General features: G+C 29.7%; 1 protein-coding gene and 1 pseudogene across 5 annotated transcripts in view; both read left to right on the forward strand.

Moving 5' to 3' along the window:
• LOC105146410 (uncharacterized) overlaps positions 1–11,696 on the forward strand; it is a 57,475-nt gene extending 45,779 nt beyond the window's left edge. For 3 of the 4 annotated variants that reach the window (XM_011056638.2, XM_087404455.1, XM_087404456.1), the window contains 5 exons: positions 6,963–7,019; positions 7,082–7,262; positions 7,879–7,907; positions 8,545–8,612; positions 11,356–11,696. In XM_011056638.2, the coding sequence (XP_011054940.2) occupies positions 7,004–7,019; positions 7,082–7,262; positions 7,879–7,907; positions 8,545–8,612; positions 11,356–11,622 (561 nt within the window). In that variant the 5' untranslated portion in view covers positions 6,963–7,003 and the 3' untranslated portion in view covers positions 11,623–11,696. Of the gene's footprint in view, positions 1–942; positions 4,727–6,962; positions 7,020–7,081; positions 7,263–7,878; positions 7,908–8,544; positions 8,613–11,355 lie in introns of those variants that run through there. The other variant, XM_087404457.1, reaches the window with a different exon arrangement.
• Positions 11,697–11,772: 76 nt separating this feature from the next.
• LOC147910187 (protein kinase C-like 1B pseudogene) lies at positions 11,773–14,842 on the forward strand (annotated as a pseudogene). The gene is made up of 3 exons (XR_015544408.1): positions 11,773–11,983; positions 12,077–12,708; positions 12,785–14,842. The product of XR_015544408.1 is annotated as a protein kinase C-like 1B pseudogene (transcript).
• The last annotated feature ends 8,984 nt before the right edge of the window (positions 14,843–23,826 follow it).

A 23,826-nucleotide genomic window follows, 5' to 3' on the forward strand; every position in this document is an offset into this window, starting at 1 on the left:
GAACTAGTATCTTTAATGAAATGTCGCTTGCGAGGACGTACAGTTCGTCGGCAGTTGTTATGTCGACATGTTAATATGTTCAAAAAATATTACATGTTTGTATAATATACAACAAAAATAACAAATATTCTGGTTATATATATTATACCTAACATAAATTCCAATAAACGTAACTCCGCAAGAAATGGTCGCATTTAAAAGTTTTTTTTTTCATGTTTAAGAGTAAAGCCTATGTATTTTACAAAGCTTTCAATAGATTTTGAATCATCCTTATCCTTACCTAGCATCTTTTCAAAAATAGGAACATGTTTTTTTTACAAAATTTGCATAATTTGACGCACTCTACCGGACGGATGGAGTAAATTTTTTTAAGTAACTGTCATGATAACCATCGTAAAGTTACTTTTCTCTTACAAATTAAAAAAAATTAAATCAATGCCTTAAACGATTTAACTGGATCTTAAATACTTGTATGATTCTGCGTGAATTTATATACTACCTATGTACAATGTATGTAGTCCTTTGAAACGCGTGCGCGAAAATGATTTTTCAGTCTTGAAATGCTAACTCTACTAAACTACCAGTAATATCACGAATTAAATTAATTAGCAATTTAATAATTTGACACTTTTTCGTATCTTTGAACGATCTTAATAATGCTAAATGACATATTAAAATCTGTAAATGATTAATTCTTATTGCGAAAAATATTACCTCGGCCAGGAATCGAACTCGGATCTCTTGTTTTTCGGGCAAGCGTCCTAAGCCTTTAAGCCACTGAGGTCTTTAATTTTATAAAAATAAATTTAATAATATTGCTCGATGATTGAAAGACTTAGGACGCTTGTCCGGAAAGCAAGAGATCCGGGTTCTACTTCCGGCCGAGGTATTATACTATTTTTTGCAATAAGAATTCATTATTTATAAATTTTAATATACCACTTAGCACTATTAAGATCGTTTGAAAATGCGAAAAAGCATTAAATTGTTAAATTGCTACTCAAATATCTCGTGATATTACTGTGGTAGTTTAATAGAGTTAGTGTTTCAAGACTAAAAAATCATTTCAGCGCGCGTTTCAAAGAACTACGTAAGTAATATATAAATTCACGAAATCATACAAGCATTTAAGATTCAGCTAGACCGTTTAAGGCATTTATTTAATTTTTTTTAATTTGTAAGAGAAAAGTCCATACTTTACGATGGTTATCATGACATTTGAAAAAAAAAAATTCATTCAAAGACGAGGCGGAAATATACAATTTATTCCACCTCCACCGTAAAGTGCGTCAAACTATGCAAATTTCTTAAAAATAAAACACGTCTTTTTTTTTAAAAGATGCCAGGTAGAGGTAAAAATAGATTCAAAATCCATTGAAAGTTTCGTAAAGTACAGACTTTACTTTTGAAAATGAAAAAAAAACTTTTAAATACGACTATTTTTCGCGGAGTTCCGCTTATTTGAATTTATGCGAAATTTTAATGTAAATTTATTTATACGATAATTTTGTTGACGAGTGTATATTTAGAGCTATTATGATTAATTCTATGATTATTTCTTTCATTTTCTCAAAAGGAATTAATACATCTAGAAACAAAATCAATGTCTACTCGTCAAACTTCCATTTTTTTTTAGTTGCTTTCATTCAAAATTCCTTGTATTGCTCTACTAGATGGATAATTTCGGTTACATATATTGATCTCATATGGACTCGAAAAGCAGACAAGAATTAGTGATTTGTATAGCATTACTTACATATTTCGACTATTATGAATATATCATCGATTAGATAATATGTCATATGCTTTTCTTTATTACATTTTTACTGCTTTTTATAATTATAATGAATTTTAATTATTTAAATGTTATTTTTGTTTAACAGAGAATCAATGTCCCTTTGTGATATTTTTAAGTTAATTATGTTCATATGACTAAATTAATTTTTATGTCGTTATTATAGCATAATAATATCAGTAAAATAAAATATTTTGGTTTACATTGTATGATCAAATATTGCGACAGAAAACATTGACGCGCCTGTTTGCGTGTCTGACTACACTAACATCGCTACTACTCGAGAAAAGCAAGAGTTTTAGCAAAGGAAAAAAGATCTTATGGTTCGTTTGTATAATTTTTATTTCTCTATAATTTCAAGCAGCTTTGCAAATATGAAACAAAGAGTTTCTTCAGCCCACGTATTTCAACTCTCTTTTGCATAACTTCTTTGTTTCACTGTGAAATTCATTTAAGAATCTCGCATATTAAGCTACCACATATTTGCATAAATTTTATTTAAAACAGAAAATATTTATTTCTAACATCGTACTTGTTTTTTACTATGAAAGAAAAAACTAAAATATTATTAGGTGTTGGAATTAATTCGTAGCGTTTTTTAATGAAAGAATGTTATTTATTTCACATGAGCATTAAAAAATACATTAATGAAAGTACTTCCCATCACTTGTAAAACGCTACGAATTAATTCCAACACCTAATAAATTTTGTTAACGAAGTGTCTTTATATATTTAATTTGCTTTGTTCGAAAGTGAAAAAAGATGTAAAGTATGTAAGAAAGATTTAAGTGCAAAAATAAAATACATAGGTATAGAAAATTAATCTTGAAAATGATTGATATAGTAAAAATGAAGGTTTAAAGTACTTGTCGCTCTTCCAATAGACTTGCTTAAATGAACTCCACGTATAACATGCTATTTCAAGCGGCATATTGAAGTGACACTTCATCAACATGCAAATAAACAAGCAATTTCACAGTAAATTTCAATGACAGCAACAAGATATTATGCGTGTGTTCTTTTGTTATCATCGAATATGATCGAAAGTTTCACAATAACTTTGTAAATAAGAAAGAGATGAAAATGGAGGCAATGCACACATGTAAGTTTCACTTTCAATCATTTCACTTGAAACATTTGACTTGTTTCTGAATGGCGGGCGCGTTCCGTCGGGAATACATTATCTTCGCGCCTGAAGCATGAACAATTCATTCCGATGGGATTTAATTCTCTTGCAATTCTCTAACGCCCACGTGCTCCTTTTCACAAATAAGACCCTGTTCCAGTTTTCCTCTCTTTCAAGAACAAGAAGATTGTGAGTGGCGCGATATCACTTTCTTTATAATATCTTGCATCACTGCGCTTTTAATTCCATTGCATTAAGTGAAAAGTGTAACGACATCAAGGGTCATGAGGGCATTAACCAAACGTTAAACCGAAGGAGACCAGTATAGAATTAATTTCTTAAATAACAATATTTAAAATTCCTATATTAATTAAAATAAATTTAACTAAAGAGTATAAAGTTATTTAAAATTGTAACAAGATATATGAGACAATCAAATAGATCGCTTCATCGACGTAATTTTATATTAGGTGTTGGAATTAATTCGTAGCGTTTTTTAATGAAAGAATGTTATTTATTTCACATGAGCATTAAAAAATACATTAATGAAAGTACTTCCCATCACTTGTAAAACGCTACGAATTAATTCCAACACCTAATACGTTACATTTGTATTATATAGTATATAATATATCAATAATTCCTCAAATAACCTTCCAATAATAGCAATCTGCGTATTTCTCAGAAGACCTTATGTGGATTCTTTAAGACAACTGACAAAAATATTTAGTAATGCGTTTCTACGAATAAAAAGTCATTTTACGTAGTAACGTAATATAGTAAATAATACATAATTTTCCAATATCAGATAATTCGATCATTCATTGCAAAACATTGAATCGTTGTGAGACAAATACTGGAATAATATAAACTCCGCTCTTTATACTTATTCAATTCATTCATATGTAAAAAATATATCTTGAAACTAACGTGTTCTAATATTAACACATATAAAAATAAGAGCATAAAAAACCACAGCACAAGTTATAGTTTGTGATATTTAATTATTATTACATTAATTAAAACATTAAACGTTTCGGCCACAATCTGGCCATCTTCAGTAATTCAATAATATTCTTAAAACGCAGAGTTACATCTAGTTGACATTAAATTCAACAGTCGAGAGTTGTAATTAAATAAACATGTTCTTTTATATGTGAAGATGCTTCATACAGTAATGTTACAACGTCATTCATATGTAAATTATTTCAGCTACAAATGACAATTTATTTTTTCAAAGAACCCCAATTTAATTTTATTTAATTTAATTTTACTTAATAATTTTTACATTTATCTAATAATAAAATTTCTTAGCTGTAAATTAGTATAATTGGAAACATTATCTTAGAAAATTAGAAGAGCAAATTCTTAAAATGAACAATTTCAGAGTATACATATATGTGTTACGTAACAATTTTTGGAATGCGAATAAAAAAATAATGCAATAGATACTCAATTCAATGCTCAAAAAATTTATAGTATATTAGTGTATATGACGAGAGTGTCATAACAGATTGCGAAAGTAGTTTGTTTCAGAGATATAACTTTGAAGAATGAATTATAAATATATAGAGAAATAAATGTCGTGACCTCCAACGATCACGTCTTAAAATTATTTATAGGAAATCCACATTCCACAACAAGAAAACTACAGAAATAGATGCCAAATGTATCATTCACTATGTATCATCACTAAAAATTTAATGAAAGGAAATGGAAATTTACTTACAAATCAACCTATAATATCGTTCGTGATTCCAGAATGTGATAAGAAATATCGATGCCTTTCCTGAAACTTAGAGCAGGTATTTTAAGAACATTTCTTAATCTAAAAAAAAAAAAACAAAAAGTTTTTAATTTTCTTTCGTTTATTTGCTAACAAAATAAGCCCTCAGAAAACTTTATATTTTCGAACGAGGGTTGCTGCCAATCTCATCCAATCATTTTTCGCCGTAAAACCGTAAATCCTCTACTGATTATGAGCACATCCCGCCTCGCTAAGTGTTATCGTTTGTTAAACAACGATATTTCATTAACGTGAAAGCCTAATTTCCTTCTGCGCACTATTCGTCTTGCGTGACGCGTACTTTTGCGTCGAATAATTTTACTACTGACCTCATTCGCAATGTAGAGCGAGTAATGCTTTCGCTGCAGATGAAATGTGAGATAAGCGCAATGAGATTGAACAGTTTCATGAGTAGTTTCTTACCCGAAATTCTTTTGTAGAACATAATGCAATCTTTACATTGTTTGTCGCTGCACCCATGTCTGTTGTCCTATTATTTGTCAAATCAAAAGTTCGGAGGAAATGTTGCAAAGTCATTTCTTCTCGCTAGAAGGAAGTACTCGTGTTCTTATGGGTACATGGTATCTCCGTTGACCATAAAATCGTTTAGTAAACATTCTCATACAAGGCATCCTCTATTCAGCCAATTTTGTGCTATGAATACTCGCCGTGCATATAGGTATGTATTAATGTATGCGTATCTATACCCAAGACGCATCCTTACGAAGCCTTCGATGTTATTATGCTATACTCGAGGGTCGAGTGATGGAAATCGTTAAAATGTCGTTTCTACTAGCGACAAGGCCAAAGCAATAATTTTAAACAGAGTGGGATACTGGAAAGGGTTGCTAAGATATACTCAGCTTCCGATTTTACGGCACGTCCTTTCGAGAAAAAGAAGCATTTTTTCGAGCGATGTCACTATGATGAGCACAGTGGCTGACAGACGCTTTTATGTTGAGCTATGTAAAATCGATGCCTTGATAAACCTGTAGCTGAGTAACGTTGATATTTGAAATTCTTATACGAAAGTTTTTGCGCACAAATGCGCGTAAGATACTATATTTTGATGAGAGTACTATTCTTGGGGATTAATCGCTTATGAATACCTTCAGTATTAAATTAAACTTTTTAAAAACTATTCTGAACGACAATTTTGGTAAAGTTAAAATCGATAAGTTTTCCTGCACACGCGCGAGAAGAACTACTATACATACAATGGATATCGCAATTAAAACATTTATTTCTACTTCAATTATTCATATTATTTTGGTCAGAGACATTCCTTACATCAGCGTTTACATTTCTAGCAGATATTTATTATCTTTTCCGATGATATTAGCTTGATGATAAAAGTTTTTATATAGACTCACAGTCCATTTTCAATCATTTGTACTCACGTACTTTTGTATAGCGTGTGTATGGTAAAATATATTTAACAAAAAAAAAAGTTGTACGAGAAGCACACTCTTTTTCCTCTTTTCCTTATTTCTCTTCCTCCTTTTACGAAAAATTTAAATTTAAAAAAAAATTTTTTAATTTTCTCAAATCGTTTGATACAAGTTTGTGACAAACTGGATTCTCGATCTCAATCGAAGAATTTGGTAAATCTATTTTATCGATGAACATAATTGATCTATTGTTGACTGAAATATCCAAATATTCCTAGCTTTTTGTCATCTGGCGGGATACTTATTGACGGGATACTTATTCGAATTTTTATATGTTTTTACATTCTTTTATATTTTTTTACTTTGACAATTTATCATTGATGGTTTTTAAATTTTGTATCCGTTATTCTTTATTCATTAAGATGTAAGATTGTATTTTTGCGTTGTAGCACTGAAGAAGGCTTTGTAAGCCGAAACGTCTGTTAATTATATTAATTTAAAGTTAATTTAATTATAGCTCGAAATAAGCCGTATTAATTTTTTAAGAAAATATACGAGCATTTTTTACTCCATTTTTTAAATTAAAAAATTGAAATTGATTTTTCACTACATGATTAAGTTTAGCAGGTTGAAATTTGGTATAAAATAATCTTTTATCAAGTTTAACAATGTAACATATTCAAAATTAGATTAAGGGGCATTTCATATGCTTATTCGGTTAGGCCTTTGCATTCATGTTAGAATTATGCACAATATTCATACACAATAAATAAATTTAAGAGAACCTGTGTATAGAGTGTGCTGTGAAGATGTAGTGTGCATTTTTAAGACTATCTAATTAACAATGAAAATTAATTGTTGCAGGTTGGCTTAGAATCTCAGGGAAGATTGCGACTAATAATAGCATGTCGAATGCACGAAGTAAGAAAAATTTCATTATTTTGTAAGTATACATGATTCGATAACTTGATTTAATATTTTAGTAGCAAGTTTCCATGGGAAGTCTAGTGGTGAAGTATATAAGCTAACAAAGGCTAATAAAGACAAGAAAGACCAGCATGAAAAAGAATTTGAAGAAAAAGACTTAATAAACGGACATAAATTGAAGGCTACGAGAAATTTTTACAGACACTGTATGAACAGTTCGTGCAAAAATATAATTTGGTATGTATGTCTATGGAAAAACATTGCTTCTGTCTTAAGCCTATTCTACAATGTGCTCTTTGTTTTCTGTTTCTTACTTTTTACCTCTTGCTTTTTTCCCTTTTGCAACCGTTTTATCAACAATTGTATTTCTTGCTATGTATTTCCTATTTCTTCCGAAGTTCGTTAACTTTTATCTCGGGTGATATAAAACAAAAAATGGGATAAGAAGCAAAAAGACAAGATGTAAAAAATAGCAAAAAGCAAGAAAACAAAAAGCTCGTTGTAGAATAACCATTAAGATTCTGCATACGATATTTCTTGATCGCTATCTTTGACAAAATGCGTGCTATCTCAAAATACTTGGAAAATGGAAGCATTAATTAATTAAACTGATGTATTCATCCCATAATTACATCTAGAAATCAAAATTTAGTTAATAGTACACCTCGAATTAATCAATTAAAAATTTGCAAAATGCAGGATTGTATGCATTGGGTATTTAATCTATCTATAGTCTAAAAATCAAGAAGTTTAACCTAAATGATGACTAAGCATGATTGAAGAAAGCAAACATATGTGTCTTAGGAGGGATTATGAGGATACCATGTAACGTGTTTTATTTATTATATTTCAGGGGAATAAGAAAAGGATTTAGATGCGAAGGTGAGAAGACACATACACCATTATTAATAGATTATAGTTATGTATTTACTTGCCGCATTCTTATGTATAAATGTGTGCAGTTACGAATGTGTACGTGCGAGTTTTAACGACGAGAAAAATCACGATTCTTATTTCATCGATTTAACGTTTTACTTTTTTAATGCTTCATTTCTAACTACTACGTCCTATAATTGTCGCGTCAATGATCACTTTGGTTAATTAATCTGCTTCATGATTAAATATTTTATTACTTAACTTATTATTATATTAGTTAGTAGTAACGTAAAGATTTTGATTTTTAATGTATTAGCTAGGTATCTGTCTCTCCTGATTTTATTTTGTTTCGATACAATTTAGATTTGTAGCTAAATAATTTCTCGATTTGTTACATATCTTTCAATAAAAATTCCAAATATGGTATCTTAGAGCTTGGTAATATTTTTAGTATCGAAACTACTGCTGATTCTATATTGAGAATAACATTAAGTGAATTTTAATTTTATTTCTGCTTATGATATTACAGTAAATAATTTTCGGATGCGTCTTATCACGCATGCAGTTATAACTTTGGACGTGCTATATTACATCTTGGAAGCAAGCATTTTATAAGAAGATACTTTATATTATATTGTTTTAGTATGCACGCGGGCAGTGCATAAGGACTGCTTGGACTTGTTCAAGATACCATGGTGTGAAAAAAAAGAGGTATGTTTATTAGTTTATTTCATTAATTATTTAGTATAAGGAATTACTCTCTCCAATGACTCCTTAACCTTGGACAAATTTTAGTCATTGTTGTTCCTTAAAAAATTATTAATAAAAAAAGTTCATCAATAAAACCTATCTTTTGGACGCGATCGACTGCGCTCCGATAAAACAAATTTCCTGCTTTAACAGCGCAAAATATTTTCTTATATAATTTCTTATGTAATTTTTCTTATGATTTTGCCTTATTGATTTCGACAATAATTCCTTCTCTGCTAATTTAATTTTGGTTGTTTGTTAACCATTGATTTATGAGCTGAGAAGCCAGATTATTGTAATTGAATATTTATTAAAGTAGAGAATTTTTAAATAAGTAAATAAGTTTCCTGTTTCAAAAATACAAATATTTTACTTTAAAAGCATAAATTTCCTGCTTTACAAACAATTGACATTGTTCTCCATTTATGTAGTTTTACCAAGTTATTAAATTATATGAATTACTCTTCTCTGCAAAAGTTAGTCCAGTCATTTGCTGTATGTGATGATATATTTGGTTTTTTTGCTGGGAACGTCCGCTTTACAAACAAATTCTTTGCTTAAAAACCACATTTTTTTAATTAGCTTTTTTTGTTACCAATTTTTTAAGGAACAACGAGCGACGGCTAAAATTTATTCATGGTCACTAGGGGGCATGACTTTGACAACATATATCAAGATCAATGTCATTGAAGAGTTGTTCCTTATACTAAATAATTACTGAATTTATTATTACTTTTTAAGATTGTGCCCTTATAAAAATTTTTTACCATTTTTAGCTCGTTTTACCACCTCGCGAGAGGTTAATCTGAGAGGTGAAAACGTGCATTTTATTCAATGAGTATTCTTTATAAAAATTTTTCACCGTTTTTTTTAGACGTCATATGGACCCGTTCCTGTTCTTTTCTTGCACTCAAAAGCACTCGTGGTGTATCATCAGGAATGATAACAAGTATAAACGAGTATGCGTATGAATATTTTTGAGGAAATTGTCCATTTTCAATGCTCGTTTTTCCACTATGAATATTTTTGAGTGGATGTTCATTTTCAATACTCATTTTTCCGTTGGAAATATTTTTGAGTGGATTGTTTTCAATGTCCGTTCAGCTGGTAAGTGAGAACACGTTAATACGTCCCTCTTTTAATAATTATTTATTTATCACGTTTATTAATTATCACATCAATTTTACATTAATCGATTAAAAAGTATTTTATTTTAATTTTATAGTATTTTATTTATATATATAATAATTTTTTAATATTTCATACAATATCTAATAAATTGAAATAGAATTCAAATATTAAATTAATTCAATAAGATAACTCCAATATTTATATACGCTGCGCGCCAAGATTTACGCCACAGAAATCAGAAAAAAGGAATTGAAATAATTTGCAGGCAACCAATCTATTATATACGCCTTTATGTTATATTAGTATTGTAATTTTAATTTTTTTACTGTAATATTAAATGTCAATGTAATAAGTAACCTTATATCATATAACTCATATTAAATCATTACTATAGAAAGTAGAAAAGACTTGGTTATTTGGTGATACATAAATATAGAGAGATGATAAAGAACAAAATATAGCAAAATACAAGTGCTTAACTTCATTCTCCGTTCGACTTGATGTGATACATCTTCACCTGGGCAGCGTTCAGGAATTACACTTAGATAACTCTAGGGTACATTTTTGCTATAATATACATGACGTAACCTATAGCTTAGAATTATCTGGACGCAACTCTTTGGAGTATACGGAATTTTTAGCAAATCGGATTTATGCCCAAAACGCATACATAGTTTGGAAGTTAAGTATATTAAATTCAATGCATTACATAAAACATATCATACCTCCTCACATCATAACTATCGAATGCAAGATTAGAATTATTATCTATTATTTTTAATATATTATATATTCACCATTTATATTCCTTAATAAAACTTTGTAAACACAATTAATAAATTACTACATCATTTTACACGTTGTACTTCCAATTATTATTTATAAATATTTTATGACATAGGAGTTGTGTGGTTCAGTGGGAAAGTGGCAACTTAGAGACCAGGCCTTGATTCAAATCTCGACAGAAGCTGATTTTCTCGTGCTATCAGTTATATACCTTACTTCGAATTTTGAGTGATGAAAATATACAATGTGAGTGACGAGTGCTAAATGAGTATTTTGTACTATATACGTTTTTTCCGCCTCAAATTTACGCAGCATGTATTTACCACTCATTTTTACGAAAAAGTTCCTGTTTACGATCTAAAAACGGAATCATCCCTTATAAAAATTTTTTACTGTTTTTAGCTCGTTTTTAGCTCGCGCGAACGGTTAATTTGAATGCTGAAAACATGCATTTTACTCAATGTGTATGACTCCGTTTTTAGATCATAAAAATGAGTATTGAAAATGGACAATCCACTTAAAAATATTCATGATCATACTCGTGTATATGTTCCTCGTTCATCTGCGGAAAAACGAGTATTGAAACGGGCAATTTCCTCACAAACACTTATACGCATACTCGTTTATACTTGTTATCGTTCCTCGTGATACACCGCGAGTGCTTGTGAGTGCAAGAAAAGGGCAGGAACAGGTTAAAAACGGTCCATATGAGGTTTAAAAACAGTGAAAAATTTTTATAATGATGATGATTTTATAATGGTGATTTTTTTTTTATTTTTCCGATTAGGTTAAAGAAGAAGAAAGAGCCCTACAAAACAATGTAATCGAGAAAAATGAAGAAATTTTAAAATGTAATACATTTTTATCGTGCACATATCTTGAGGAAGAAGAGACGAAAAATATTATAACTAAATTTAAGAAACACTGGGACCAATCCAAATATAAAAATACCAAAAAAGTATCAAAAATGATAAAAACATCTTCAAAAGGTGATCAGACAGACAAATCGGGCGTAAGTTGGAACGACTTAACTAATGCTGAAGTTGTTAATTGACAATTAAATCAAAGAGATCCAAATACCTCCGGAGATGACTTGCAGCTAAGAATCTCATTTAACAAAAATAAAAATAGATATAATAAAAAAATTGGTATAGATGACCTTAAGTTTATTAAGGTTCTTGGTAGAGGCGGTTTCGGTAAAGTGATGTTAGCCGAACTGAAGAGTAATCCCGATGAGATTTACAGCGTAAAAATCTTAAAAAAGAGTGAAATCAGAGACAAAGAAGATGTAGATTATATTATGATGGAAAAGGACGTTTTAATCCTTGCAACAGAACATTCTTTTTTAATGCAATTATACTATTCGTTCACTACCGACACTCATATTTATTTTGTGATCGAATACATGAGTGGAGGTAATAATTACCGTTTTATAATAAAATTTGAAAGATATCTACTATTTATTTGAATACTGCTTATCTCTCTTATCTCGCTTATTATCTCTTGATTTTTTTCAGGTGACTTGCAACACTACTTCGATTTGGTTTCTCCATATCCGCTCGGAGAGCAGTGGGCACGTTTCTACGCAGCAGAAGTGACACTCGCGCTTCAGTTTCTGCATAAACATCACATTATACATCGTGATTTAAAACTGGACAACATATTACTTGATGCCCACGGCCATTGCAGGCTTGCAGACTTCGGACTGTGTAAAATTGGAATTCGAAAATGTCCACCATTATCATACTGGGGGGCGCCTGAATACGCTCCTCCGGAGATCTATGATAACAAATCATATCATTTTGGGGTAGATTGGTGGGCACTTGGTGTCATGATGTATTGTTTGATATTTGGAAAATTACCTTTTGTAGTTCCAAACATGTGTTTTAAGTCCAACTTCCAACTCTTTAAAGAATTAAGAAATATTGTTATAAATGATAAGTTAAAAGTGGAAACGTGGATTTCTTTAGAAGCAATAACAATTATAAAAGCTTTTTTGACCAAAAATCCCGCAAAACGGTTAGGGTGTGTTGCAGCCGACGGTGGCGAAAATGCTATAAGGGTCCAGCCATTTTTCAAACATCTAGATTGGAAAGCTCTCGAAGCGCGTCAAGTAAAACCTCCATATATACCTGTAGTAGTGAGTCTCGCGCTTTATTATTTTAATTGATAAATAACACAGGAGTGTATACATAATTGCTTCTCGAAATTTTTAGGAAGATCCAAAAAAGGCTTCTAATTTTAGTAAGTACTATACAGAAGAGGATCCTATATTATCGCCTATATTAATGACCAACCACCGGTATATATTTGAAGAACAATTTCATGATTTCTCCGAAATAAATAGAGATTTCAATTCATTCAGGTATACTACGTAGTATGAGATGATGAGTTTTGGTTAATATCATCCTTCGATTTTATTGTAATATCATCCTTCTCGCGTTGCTTTGTACTACATTTGTTATCTTGTTAAATATAAAAAACGGTTTTGAAACTGCTCGAATTTCTGAACTACGTCCGATAGAAATGATTTTATCTGCCGCAAAAGAAAACTTTTTGATCAATTGAAATACACATGGCATGATCAGAAATACTAATAAGAATTCGAAATTATTGAAAAAAACAACTTTTTTCAATTTCAGATGAAATAGGATACGATATATATAAATCAGGCGACTGTCTTATAACAGAACTCTTTTTCTTGATTTATAATGGTCGCTTAAGTAGAATTCAATAGTAATTTCCAATTAAAATATATGAAGACATACATATAATTTACCAATAACTATCCCCACTCTTTCTTTCTTTTCCTTTTTCCTCTTCTTTTTATTTTTTCTTTTTTTCATATGTTTTTGTCTAAATATCTATAAAACGTAAAAATTAAAAAAACAAATGGTTATTATATATATATGTTCATTGGTTATTTTTTATAATACATGTATATGACGTATCTATTTCGAATCAAAGTAAAAATACATATTTTCATATACCTTGATTTGAAATAGCCATGTCATATATAATATATTTGATAATTTATATCATATACCTATGTATTCATATAATAATAATAGCTCTATCATATATACAATCGAATATTATGTACCTACATATAATAGACAATATATAAATATATATAAAATATGTAAAGTATATGAAATATATAAAAATTGAAATATATAAAAAAAGAATTTCAAGAAATAGTAAGAGATTGAAAATAAGCGTATCGCTTGGGCCTTGCATTTTACACATATACATATTCAATAATTAAAAAGTAAATGAGTATGGACCAGCATAATTGCAATAAGATGATGCACATTTCTTTTTATTAATTCTTTTTCATATTCTTAATCATTCATCTTTTAATTATTGAAGATATATTTGTGTATATCTAATTTATTTATTTTAACAAAGCATATGGAGTAAGCGAGAAGGACGATAACTTAAAAGAAATTTAGTTTAAAATACTTGTAGCGAACATATTGTAAATTCATATTTGTAAATTCTCATAGCTATTACCGTACATATACAACACGAGATTAATATCTTTGTAAAAACAAGTATATCTAAGCGATTTCGACGCTTAGGTGGATATGTTACTTTTGCACATGGTACGTATGAGCTGCGCTCACTTTAGACACTCACGCACTCTAAGTTTTAGGTTGCCATCCCATGACAGATTTTTCACGTATCATGTTACCTGTTAGAAGCCATTATGCGTATTTAGAATCATTGATTCTACGTTTTCTGTTACGCGAAATTCAATTACAATATGTCATGGAACAAATTTGGTGGCATACACGATAACCAATCATATTTTTATATTCAGATTATTTCAATAGAAATATCAAAGGTAGTTTATTAGTTACGCGAATTTGTAATTACATTCTATACGACTTATGGAAATGAGTAGTTCCGCGTAACGCAGCACACATATACACTTATAAATGTACGTTTATTATACACAGTTTCTGAAAATCGTCTACTTTTTCTGCATGTGTTTTATTTAAATTACTATCAATCATGGGCGTATCCAGGGGGGAGGGAGAAGTTTGGATTTAAATCCCCACCAAAATTTTTTATTAATTATTTCATTTTGAGAGAGTCCCGTTAGCGCACATCCTGATAAGCTCACATCAGTTGATATCTAACAATTTTCCATTGCTTTATAAAGATTATGCTTTTCGCGGGTTTTCTCTGTGTCAAATCCATTCTTGGAATACTATCGTTTTATGAACCTTACAATTCCACTTCATCAGGGCAAGGAACAGCTTGATACTGAGTCGTTCTTTCGGATCGTTCCTTTTTATATTACGCTATTTGTTGGAGGGGAGGGGGGGGAGAAGAGAATTGTTGGTGGGGCGAGGGATGGGGTGGGGTGGGGGGAAATTGGAATATCTTCAATAACCGGGAAAATGGTTTTCGATATTTTATTTATGTTGTAGTCATTATCTCTATTTAGATTATTAGGATGTTTTTGTATCTCTATGGCTTCTCTATACTTTCTTAGAAAGTATGATGTTGTGATCGTTTTGTCAAACAGTATTTCGATGTTCTAATAATGCTGATTGCATGTCATTTTAGCCTGACATCACGTTGATGTTCTTTTATCCGTAGGTTGACCATTTTCCCGATTTCTCCAATGTATATTTACCCGCAGAAACAAGGTTTTTTTCTGGCTGTCAGAGACCGTTTTCTTATTTACAAGTTTATTAATTGTTTTGATTATGTCTTTTTTGTCATGTCCGTTTTTCTGTAAGACTAGTTTTAAGTGGTTGAGTTCTGTCTGTGTAGATGTTCTTTGTCAGAGATGGTGAAAGCTCTATGTACAAGTGAGTTGATTGCAGACTGTTTTTGTGCTGTTTTTGTGCTGAGTGGTGGACTCGGCATGTAGGTATCTATCTGTATGTGTTGATTTTCTGTACACTTGATGACTTAAGGTACTATCAGCTTTCTTAAAGACAAGAACTAGGAAGGGGAATTTTCCGTTTTCCTCTATGTCTATAATAAAATGAATATTTGGATGTTAATTGTTGAGGAAACTAAGGAATTTATGGAGTTCGGCTCTGCCGTATCTCCATATCAAATGTGTCATCTACATAACGGAACCAAACTTCTGGTTTTTTGGATGTTTTTCTGAGGGCCTCTTTCTCAAAATGCATGAAGATATTGGCGATTACAGGAAAAATAGGAGAGCCCAATTATCGCTCTTGAAATTTGTTCATAAAATTATTATAGGAGAAGTAAGTGTTAATTAGCGGGACATGGTCGGAGAAGACTTCATGTGAGGTCTTTATTATGTTTAATGTTTTTTATTGGAACTTGTATGAAAAGGGATTCTACGTCGAAACTTACAAGCAAGTCTGTGGGACGTAGTCGAATTTTTTGGATCTTTTGTATGAAGTCCGTTGAGTTGGTTATGTGATTCGGATTTTCCAGTGAGGGGGTTGTAATGTTTGAGCTAGGAAGCGGGATAAGTTTTTTATTGCTTTATTAATGAGAATATTTTATTTTGAATTGACGATATACATACTCTATCGAACTCCTCTCTTTCATTTTTAAATATAAAAAAACAACTTTACTTTTGACTTTGTATGAGTTTTTTGCATAAAATACTTTGTTCTTCTTGTTATAAGACATATAAATAGGAGAGACCGGGATCAGTTGAATATAGGTAAGTAGAATAATTGAGGCTACATTAAAAACAAAATATGCGAGACATGCGTAAACACGCAGCAGTGACTGCCGCTAAAGTCTGCTGTAACATTTGTTGAGAACATATCTATGAAGAAGTTTTATCACAATTTTAAAAAATCGTACACTTAAGTAAATATTTTTATTCTTAAAGTTTTTGTTTTACAATCGTATATGATTGTCTGAAATATTTGATTTCTATTTAGACAGTAAGTGTAGTTCTTACTTAATAAAGTTCAACAGATTTTTTTTGTTTATGTGTCTTTGTTGTAGTATATTGTTAATGTTTTTAAAAAATGAACGGATGGGGATAGTAGATTAACTACAGCATGGAACTATATGATTCATTTAGTGACGATTCTTATAGTACTTACTCAAAATTTTATTCCTTTAAAGAGATTTTCCTCAGTGGTAAATGTTATAAGTTTAGTTCCCTCATATCCAATCTCGAAAATTAGGCTTATTCGATGTGTTTTTGCATGAAATAAACAAATTTTGCAAAAAGAAATATCGTTTTGCCTTGCGAAGCGAATGTAAAATATATTTTTATAAAAGTTTTATTAATATGTAGCCAAAGATATAGTTTAAAATACATTAATTTTTATTTTAATAATCTTAATCGAATTACCCCGGTCCCGAGGCTAGTTGAATCAGATGGAATGCATTAGAAAAATGCATTCATATTAGTTATCAGTTTCCCCTTATTATTAAAATATTATTAGGTAGTCAAATGTAGTAACTGGTGTAGAATTCATTTTTTCGATAAGTCTCTTAATTTTGTCTGTAAAAATTCGAAACTAAAAAATCTATTAGCCCCGGTCTCCCCTAAGTTTTAATACTTTTGTTAGTTCGAGCTTTGACAAAATATGCGAAATAGAGAAAATTTTCGTAAGATTTTTGTTCCAAAAAACATTCTAATTGATATATTGTAATAACTGTATTGTCCCTTTTTAAAAAAAGTCTTTAAAAAAATAAGTAAAAGTTACATGATGTACAAAATGTAACATTTTTCCTCTTCAAAATAAGATACCAGGAAACATTAAAAGTTGTAAAAATATCGAAATGAAATTCATTAATATTAAAAATTGTTGTAAATTATAACAACAAAATTAATATAGTGACGTTCTTTTCAGTACAATAGCAAAATCTTTTTTTTTCTGATTATCATTCCGATTGGTGCACGGTATATCCCTGGGTTGATTGACACCCCCTCCCCCGAAAAAAATTCCACGATGCGCTCATGCTATCAATAAATTGCTATCTTTGATATTTATATTGGAATAGTCTAAAAGAATATGAAAATATAACATACAGAAAACCGCATAGTAGAAGCATAATGACTCGAAAAAATGGTGATTAATTACATTTTGTGAAAAATCTGTGTCATGTGATGACGCTCATTCTATCTTTATCGCTTATTATATATGGAAAGAAGATAGAATGAAACTTAGAGTGCATTCCGTTTCAGGTATGATGCTCACGATATATCATTTTATATTGTTTACCGAATATTGAGAAAAAATAAAATGATACATAATGCACGTTATGCGTGAAACGGAACGCATCCTAAAATGAGAATGGTCTCCTGTGCAATGTCAAAGGTTATTTAAGTGAGAAAGAGACTGTTCTGCGGGAATGTTCGCTACAAATTGTGGATATTTATTATTCTGGAATTCGTAACAAATGTCCTTGAAAAAGCTACATATTTAAGTTAATGTTGAATTGTATGAATATTCGTTAATGAATTCCAGGCGCGTATGATCCAGTTCATTTTTGTAATCGCAATAAGAATGATAAGAAACAGGGACCAAATCAATGCGCTCATATATATAATGCGTTGTCATTCCATACGATTCATGTGCAGAAACGGAATCTATCACTTTATTCACCTACTGTAGCCCAAACACGTCTCCAGAAGTAGATGTTTTTATATAGCGCATTGTTTTGAAATAAATTACTATATAAGTTACAATTTGTTTCAAAATGAAGCGTCAGAAAGTCCTAGACAAGATTACCCAGTGAGAAATGGTAATGGAATCTATTGATATCGATTCCATTATCATTTCTCACTGGGTAATCTTGTCTGGAACTTTCTGACGCTTCATTTTGAAACAAATTGTAACTTATATAGTAATTTATTTCAAAACAATGCGCTACAAAATCATAGATCATGAATCTATTTATATATAAAAACATCTACTTCTGGAGACGTGTTTTGGTTACAGTAAGTGAATAAAGCGAGGGACATAATATATGCAAATTTAATGTATTATATATCGTAGACAATAGATTGATAGAAAAAAGATAATGAATATTTAAAAACAAATGTTTAGTACTTAATTAAATTACAAAACGAACATAATATTGGGAGCATGCGTTATATTTAGACGCTTTTTGGCGTGTATACCTACTGTTTGACGACAAACAAAAATTGGTTGTGGCATAATATGCTCCCGGTGTCTTGCCGTCATCAGCGACGATAAGTGCAATTCAACATCATGATATCATCATTGTATAAATGTATATTTTTAGGTCTACAAAATAAGAGAACCAAACGGGACTTATCCTTGTTTTCTGGACATCCGGATACGCACCTTTTGAAATTGTACAAGAATGGGAATTCTTTGCATCTTCGAAATAGGAAGGCGATATAAGAGGAAAGGAAGCCCGAGACTTTCATTGATTGTGCGTCTTGCTGTCGTTGCTAAAACGATCGAGCATTATTAACCAGCAAATTTTTTTTCTCGATACATTTACTGGTTAACGCTCGATTGTTTCGAGCGAATCGATCTTTTTTCGAGCGCTAGGAGTTAACCGATATTTTTCTTCTCTCCGTACTTCTATATATGTATATTTCCCGCTTACATCATATCGATAGTCGTAATCCGGTTACGGCTATTAATCGTATCTCCTTATATTTATTAGCATTTTTTCTTGTCCTCCCTGTGACTCATCTCTCTTCTTCGGCCCGTCGACACGATAGAAAAGTGTTTCAATGTAAAAGTACCTGACAGAAACTTGCCTTGTTCATATACATATATACAAGTATATGTATATATCGTTTAATATACAAAGAAAATGACTTGCTACTATGCGCAGGTCATTGTTATTTTTCAGAATCGTCTACCTGCGTTATATTCTATTTAATATACAATTTTACAAATATTTTCTAGAGATGCTAAAGTATATGTAAGAATCATTTAATAATTTTTATGTCTGTAAAAGTAATGAAAATTAATCCAAGATATCATCATATATGGGTTAAATCTTTTCGAAACTGAATTTGTTCTACTTGTATCTTAAGGATCTCACACCTAATTTCTATATTGCAACAATGTTAATTCTTTCTCATTTTTCTTGCGCGCGCATAATTTGTATATATTATATAATTATTATATAATTATACATTTAGACAGATATTTAACCATTACTACATCCATTACTAATATTAAGATCAAATTCGTTGCATTGTATCAAATTTACGCATTGTACCTGCTTTCAACTTTTTATTTGTTACATTTCGTTTGTACTACAAACACAATATAAGTTCTCTTTATTACTTTGGTTCTAAATAAAAATATATATAAATGTTATAACTAATTACGATTGAAATGTACTTTTTCAGATAAATTGTGTATTAAAATAAAAATATATATAAATGTTATAACTAATTACAATTGAAATGTATATTTTTAGATAAAAATTCAAAAAGTGTATACAGGGTGATTTTAATATTTTTGTCACCTATCATTGTTACTTTGGTTCTAAATAAAAATATATATAAATGTTATAACGAATTACAATTGAAATATATGTTTTTAAATAAAAATTCAAAAAGTGTATAGTATACATTATCAAGAAAAATGTACAAATGTTGCCTTTCTTAACATATTAAGTTAATAGATAAATATATTTTAATATATATATATATATATGCATATATATAATATTAAGATAATAGATAAATATATTAAATATATTTTAATATTATATAATAGTAGATTTATTGTAGTTAAAAAAAAAGATTTGATGTTATGTCTATGTATTACATAGTTTAAACACGTAAATGTACCTGGTGATAATTGCTTTTCTTGATATACAGAGTGATTGATTTGTTTACAATGGCCGTCGCTAGACGCGAGTCGCGAATTATAAACAACGCATCTAGCATCGGCGAACGCGCGTCTCACCGCGATGAGCAATCTTATTCTGTCGCGCGTTTAGATTTGTAAGTAGGCTGGGCGAATTTAGCTATTTTCATAAGTTAATAACTCGTTAATCATTACGACAATTGTAAAATGGACTTTTCTTCTCAGTTTAGTCTATTCTGCCCCTGTGCGAAAGATTTTTTATTAATTATCAATCACCCTATAGAAATTTGCACCAATTTCTGCGCGTATTAATTGTAATAATATTATATTGTATTGTTATATTTGTCTGAGTGTTATTTATTTAACGGTTGTAAAATGTCTTAATTATCAAAACAAAAGCAGAAATAATCGTGCTCGTTCAGTTCTCTGTATCACCTACGCGATATTCTATTAATTTTATATATTAATTTACGAATAAATTAATTTGCATGAGAAAATAACTTGTATTTAAAGCAATTTGTATGATTAAACATCTTCCCGGTATATTCTTACACTTAGAAAAAAAAGTAAAATCATAAGAAAATAGATTAATACATTATTTTCCTTTACTATTATTTTTCTATCTTTAGCTAAACAAGAATTACAGTTCCAATTATAAGTATAATTCACAGGGTATAGTTCTTGTTTAATATGAGTTAATTTAATATATTTTAATATTAAATTTTTAATTATTCAATGTAAAAGAATGATAATAGAATATATATATATATTTATTTATTCATTTATACATATATAAAATACGTATGTATGTATTTTTTATATAATACGTAGGCGCAAATATCTCTTATACTTATAACAATGACATTACGCATTGGTTCTCCACTCGCTGTGACATTTTGTAACATTTATGTGCGCAACGTTCGTAATATCTCATATCTTTATATATAATTATTTATATACACAGCGTCATTGTTTCCATATACATATATGTATGGATATATGTACATGTATATATCGAATGATTCATATCGTTAGAGTTAAGTAAACAAAAATACTACTACTTAAGTTTTACTTTATAATTTGAATAGAATTTAATTAATTAGTTTAGATTAGTTAAGATTAATTAGTTTAGATAATTAGTTTAAATTAGTTAAGATTGTAGCATCTGAGTTTTAATTTTTTATTTGATACATTAGTTTTCTTCGAGGAGTAATAATTTTTGACAGAGAATTAAAGTTGCCATTACTTGAGTTGGAATAAGAAGACCTTCAATAAGAATATTCTTAAAGAAAAATTGAAATTATTATTAATTGAATTGAATACTTAGATTTTATTCAAGAAACACATATTCTTCTTTATCTTTTTTAAAAATTAGTCTTTACCTTATTAGCAACTCAAACATAATATTAGCCGCTCCGCTTTAATTCATGGCTATGTGTTTAATTCCTAAATAATTTTGAGTTGTCGGTAAATAACGTATTTCTATAACAAAAATAATTAGTTAAACACGCTTTGATCTGCAAACCTCGTGCTTCGATATCACATCACTATGGACAACTCTTTTCATTAACATTCTCATTAACTCTTCTCATTAATTTTGGAAAGTATCTTAATATTATATAATGTTTAAATTAGACATTTATACAAAATAAAAGAAAATATTTGATTGCGCAATTAAAAGAAAGAATTTTACTAATTGATTAATCAAAGAATGATTTTTAGTATATATTATTTACGACATTAGTGTAATAAGTAATCATAATTTCATTTATTATAAAGCTTATAATACAATATATTTGCTTTAAAATAAATTTTTTCAATTAATCTAAAATATTTTTTATAAAATTTTACCCGATAAAGTATTATAAATTTATCTAGAAAGTTTTAGTAAATTAAACAACGGATCTAGAGACGCGCGAAACTTTAATCTAAATTTCATTTCAATTTTACGTCGGACTGTATTTGAGATTTCTTCTTTCAGTTTTTCTTGTCAAAAAATTTAATGTCAAAAATCTTAAAACTATAATTAATTAACTATAATTAACATTATTCATTTAGAGTGAATAATTTTTGTTAATAAAAAATTGATGTCATCAAAGATGTATTCCTTCATCAATGATGATCGGGTATACTTTACTGTACATAGAAAACTAAGAGCAGTTAGTAAAAAAAGACTGTAGATAGTTCATGTGTACTGATCTTACTTAAATATGCATCCACCGTTTCGCTACTCAGGTCAAGTTATCGTAGAATGTGCGCAGAAGCGAAGACCCTGTACCCGACATCGCCGTTTTCGCGTTTTTATCTCTTTCTTTCTCTGTCTCTCCTTACGAGCTCTATTGATTACTCCGACGCAAACAAAAATATAAAAAACTGTGCTCCCGCAAAATCACATATCATTGTAAATATTTTACAAATTACACATGGCACGTAAAGACTTGCAGACAATTTTCAACTAACTGTCGTCCAAATTATCGCTCTTACAAATGTCGAGAGATAATTTCCAGAGGAAAGATAAATGATTGAAAAATCATAATAAACGAAAAAAAATAGCAAAACATGTTTGTAACATTTTGATTTATTCCTTTCGTTCAATTTATATCCTTCTTATATTCGATTTATCTATTTCGGAGCGACGAGCTTTGAGTGACGGAGCATCGCCAATTCTTACTTCACTGCTTCGACGAATTGTTACATTCATGTAATTATATACGTGTCTCGCACAGAGTTAATTAACTACGACAATGTTGGCTTTATACAATCAACGTGGAAACCTGTTGTTATATATTCGACTTGCAATTGATAATGTTCGCACAATAATGTCGACAATTTTCTTTTTTTTTTTTTTTTGGTCTTTTCATCTCTCACACCGATCTATACCATCAAAATAAATTGTATTCAATAGCTATATACCGCGCTATGTGCTTTTTTTGAACGTTTATTTAAACGTTTATTGAAAATGTTCTCCATTTAATCGGATTTTTTACGATTTGTAGTATGCGTAATCTGTAAAATATTCTTTTTGCGCATTTATATGTAGGTACATATTTCTTGTACTACAGTTCGTGAATCAGAAATGATTTCTGCACAAATAACAATTAAATGACTGATAAAATGCATTAAATATTTCTAACGCATTCGTAAATATCAATTAATAGAGGAAGAAAGAGTAAAGTTACATAATACTAATTCTTTTTGTCTTATTGAATTCAATAGATACTTATGTAATATAATTACTTTTGGTATAAGTTTATTAACCATGGAGTGATATCAATTATGCCATAGATAAAAATTGTTCGGATACAGAAGAAAACTAATGTACAAAAAACTAATGTACAATCTTATGTATTATATAAGTTATTTAACTTTCTAGAATATTCAAAAATTTACGTGCTTGACAGTTTCCATTTTAAAACCATCTTAATAACAAGTTTTACTTTATGAAAACTATCGTAAAATGGTAATAAGGCAGGTAT

This window comes from Acromyrmex echinatior, chromosome 3 (genome assembly GCF_024713525.1).
Source record: "Acromyrmex echinatior isolate Ae372 chromosome 3, ASM2471352v2, whole genome shotgun sequence".
Taxonomy (NCBI): Eukaryota; Metazoa; Arthropoda; class Insecta; order Hymenoptera; family Formicidae; genus Acromyrmex; species Acromyrmex echinatior.